This window comes from Frankliniella occidentalis, unplaced genomic scaffold (genome assembly GCF_000697945.3).
Source record: "Frankliniella occidentalis isolate FOCC.00 unplaced genomic scaffold, Focc_3.1 Scaffold249, whole genome shotgun sequence".
Classification (NCBI taxonomy): domain Eukaryota; kingdom Metazoa; phylum Arthropoda; class Insecta; order Thysanoptera; family Thripidae; genus Frankliniella; species Frankliniella occidentalis.
The window spans coordinates 219,522-224,010 of NW_026267375.1; the positions used below are offsets into that span (position 1 = coordinate 219,522).

Sequence of the window (4,489 nt, forward strand, 5' to 3'; positions counted from 1 at the left end):
AAAAACATTTTCTAAGCAGAAGGGTAGGTTGTAGTCGGGGTGCGGCACCGTTACATCCCTTTCTCGTGTGTACGGGGCAAACTTTGAAGACGACGAGTATAGCGACTGAAACTATTTCGGATCAGCCCCTAATGCGGATCAATAAGACCTACACACGCTCCCTCGCTAAAATGTATGGGTTTTAATTTTTTTTTGTGAAAAAGTTTGTCGTTTTCTACCAGAAAATATCATCACTTCGTCCTAGTGCGGCCCAAGCGGCCCGCGCGGCCGAATTGAACATGAACATTCATTGTTTAGGAGGTGGGAGAATGTTGTGGTGTAATCAAATTGACTTTACTTGGTATGTACGCATAATTTCGCGTTAACCCAGGTATCAATCTTTAGTTGAAGGCCCAGAAGACACGTTTCAAATGTGGATTCGATCTTATATCATGTCAGGTTAGAACGCGGGTAGAGGTTAAAACAAGTTAAAAGTCACAACTTCTTAAGTCGAGTTTTGCGAGCAGCTTCGATTTAATGCTGGTCGAAACCTTTTTGGTGCTCACTATTACTTTGTTCTGTCAGAGTATATTTTAAAATGTTGCTTTATGATCCATACTTGGTCATCCAGGATAGGTCATCTCATTTTGGTAGTCGAAGTCGGCGATTTCGGAGGTACGCACATTTAATGATAGATTAGACATAGTAGAGACCCTGTTAGAGACCCTGTAGAGCTCGCGACTGACCGGGTGTCTCTAGGGGCCCAAACGTCGCGGGCCACGCGGGTCGCTCCTGGCAGCCGAAATTAGCAAAATCAAACATAATGTTTTTGCCAATACGTAGGCCGTACCGTGCCCTATCCAAAACTATGTCGCGTGCCAGGTAGCGGTGACGCGATCACTGGAAAAATTAAGTGATGTCAAAAACGCCTGCGTACTAGGCTACCATGCGCTACAGGCGTGTAATGCGGGCAGTCTAAGTGACGTCACCACAGGCGCAAATACCCGTTTTTTAAACTTTTTCCAGTGATCGCGTCACCGCTACCTGGCACGCTACATAGTTTTGGATAGGGCACGGTACGGCCTCCATATTGGCAAACTCAATATGTTTGATTTTGCCAATTTCGGCTGCCAGGAGCGACCCGCGCGGCCCGCGACGTTTGGGCCCCTGGAGACGCCCGGTCAGTCGCGAGCTCGGATTCACCATGTCGGATGTGAAGTAGGACCCATAGGGTCATACGTCAGACCCGAGCCGTCACCTTTGACCCCACCGTATCAGCACGGCAGAGCCGACAAGGTGTCGGGTCACCGCGCGCCAATTTCGAGCCCGCTCGGAAAATCGCGATGCGGGTCAGGTAAACGTTATCGCACAGGGATAAAACTTTGCACAGGGTCTCTGCTAGGTCTAATCTATCACTAGACGTGCGTACCTCGAAATTTGTTTTCCGGTGAGATGGCCTAATCCAGGACAGTCCAGGACCATATTTGCCAGTTCCACTGCATTTTATGTCGATTTAGTCAAAAATACTCTGACATAATCTAAATCTCCCGCAAAAGGCATTCCAACTGATAAAGAATATGACGTTTATTCGTCTTTTTCACTTTTTCTACTTAAAAACTACTGCCGAGTGTGTTGCTGGTCGGTTCCTAATTATTAGTTCATTTGATCCGAATTAGGTGCACATGCTTATTTCGGATCAGGCAATAATTCAAAGACCCTGTGGGCTGTGGACCAAAATCTTGATTACTTCCAGAGCCGACTTCTGTCAGGATACAAGACGGCAAAATCGCCATCTTGATCCAAAGCTGATCCGAAATAGGTTCATATGTCCCTGTTTCGGATCAAAATCACGTCCATACTCAAACTGCCATAACTCCGAAGCGAGTGCAGCTACGGATGCCAAAAAAATTGATTTCTGTAAAGGAAGATCTAACCTTTAGGTGCCTTCCTACGCGATTGTTCTAGAACCTGTGTGCTTTGGTATAGGTCGTGAATGCAAAAATCTGATCCGAAATAGGTACAGTCGCTCTAAGGCCCGCTACATAATTTGATTATGTTCTTCAGCAAATCAAGTGACGGAAATACCATCACCGCCGGCAGGCCAAGCAGCCCCTGACGAACGGAGTTGCCGGCGGAGTGAAGCGGAGCTGGCAACTCCGTTTGGTGGAAGGGCGGGTCTGCTTGTTAATCACTATCCTGCGAGACCCTCGTGCCCCCATCGTCTCTCTCTCCAACCATACCCAAAACGTGCATAACGAACGTTGGCCTTTCTGTTCTTAACAGACTCGACCGTGACTTCGGTCTCGGCCAGTTGGATGCGACGCGAGATCGGGCCGACTACGGCAGCAATCCAGTGCTGGTGCTTAGCAGGTACGTTGTAGACACAATCACGTAAACTGTTTACCGGTTCTTAGGTGCGCCTCCTCCTTTTCAATGCACAGGCGTTTGGAACAATCCAAAGGAGGCTTTCCTCGCAATAAATTAGTTTGGGCTTTATCAGAACACGCACCTCTGCAATTTAAAATTATTGTTGCCATACTAAGTCTACACCCAGAAAAACGAAAAGTTATCACAACCGTCCAATGGTTGTGAGAACCAAGTTTTAGGGTCGAGCAGGGACAACCATGAAATATAGCTGAATCAACAATGTCCATATTGTTAGATTTATACAGTTGTGGAGACAGGGATGGGGTCAGGCTGACCATGTACCCCTTGTCTCAACCATACACAACGTTGTGAGAATGCCGAGATCAAGCACTTACACAGCCTTCGTCTCTCTGAAGTTCTGAATTAACCAGACGTTATGGTTACAGTCCGACTCTCTCCAGATCATGGTTGTGATAAACATAAGATATTTAATAAAGCACTAACAATATGTGACAGTTGAGAATACCATATATAGTAGTAGTCCATGGCTTTAAGTGAGTGCAATATTGTTGGCTTGAATATCAGATTACTTGATGTGACTTTAAGATTGCGGATTTTCTCTGACTTTCTTATTAACAGTGAAAAAGTAAGATGGAGTATTGATTTGTCTTGGTTGGCATTTTTGTATATCATTCAAAAGTTCAGGAACATTCTTAGTTTGAATGAGTTTCCTATGATTTTACAAGGTTTATACATTGATCAAATTTACAATACTTTAAAGGAAACAATCAAATTTTGTAAAAATAAACGTACAGACGGAGGAAAGCAGGTTATACTATATGACACAATTGGTTTTGGTAGATAAGAGATAGTTGTGGAAGAGACGTGAAAGTATACTACTCCTTGAATTCTTAACAAAGGGCAGAAGAGCAACTTTAGCGCAACATACCATATTAATTAACAATTTGCCTTATACAAAAAAAATAATAATAAAAATATCATGTTGTTCTTTCATAGATTTTGGTTCAAAATTTTATGCTGATTCGATTGCTGTTACTAGACGTTCTAAAAAGTAATGGGAGAGTGGAAAGACGGCCTTTAAAAGATTAAGCTTTTATGCAACTTTATACCTTATCTTAATCCTGCAGGGGAACCAGGGTACGTTCCTCGGTGGGTAACGTACCCCGATACCCCTGTGCCCTGATACCCCGACACCTATTTTAACTATAAAATTAATATTATGAGCTACTTCGAATATTTTTTGGGTCGGGGTATCAGGGCACAGGGGTACCGGGGTACGTTACCCCGGAGTACGTTACCCACGGAGGAACGTACCCCGGTTGCCCTGCTGTTTGTTAAAAAAAATTGTAAACTTTTTAAGACTCAAAAGACTGAACTAAAACTATTTAAGTTATTCTCTATGATTTTGAGCCCATGTAGAATTTTGCCCCACGGCAATTTATTATTTTTGCTTTACTTTTGTTTGAATTTTGTTTTCCACCCATCCACCTTGAAAACTGATCTTTCTGACATAATAAACTGTTACATTCACTAACTTCTGTCTCTATTCAACTATACCATTATCAAAACTTTTGGACTATTAGCTTTGATTTCCACCTCTACTCATCTTATTAGATATGCTGCAATACTTTGCCTTTGGCCTGTCCCTCCTGAGAAGTAGATAACAAAGTTTTTCAATTCTTGTCTCGTCCAAAACCTAACTTTCATTTCAATTGACATTGAACGCTTCAACTTAAGTTTTTTAGCTTAAAAGCAGTGCACACATTTGAACATTCTAAAGAAATTCTTATTTATATCAATTTCAGTCTACATAGTTGTGTTTTGGGGTGATTTACCCTAATTTCACTGCTTACCCTAAAATGACATAATCTTATGCTTTGGGGACATTTAAAAATACTATTTGCTCTGAATTTCAACCCACTTTAACTGGTTTTGGGTGCTACTACATAAAAAGATGGTCTCATACTTCTTAAGATGGAGACCTCAAAGTTTTCCGATGTTAAATAGTGTCCAAGCCTGATGTCATTTCTGAGTGTGTTTGAGGAATTGAATTTGATTGGCTGAGCGATTAGCGAAGCCTATTACTCCGTCTGGTCGGAAAAAACTTTTTCTGTCTGTCTGT

At 42.5% G+C, this 4,489-nt stretch overlaps 1 protein-coding gene across 2 annotated transcripts in view; it reads left to right on the forward strand.

Annotated features, from left to right (window-relative positions):
- LOC113214385 (cytochrome b5-related protein-like) overlaps nucleotides 1-4,489 on the forward strand; it is a 29,789-nt gene that overhangs the window by 21,252 nt on the left and 4,048 nt on the right. For both annotated transcript variants that reach the window (XM_026433733.2, XM_026433731.2), the window contains one exon: nucleotides 2,263-2,349. In XM_026433733.2, the coding sequence (XP_026289518.1) occupies nucleotides 2,263-2,349 (87 nt within the window). The remainder of the gene's footprint in view (nucleotides 1-2,262; nucleotides 2,350-4,489) is intronic.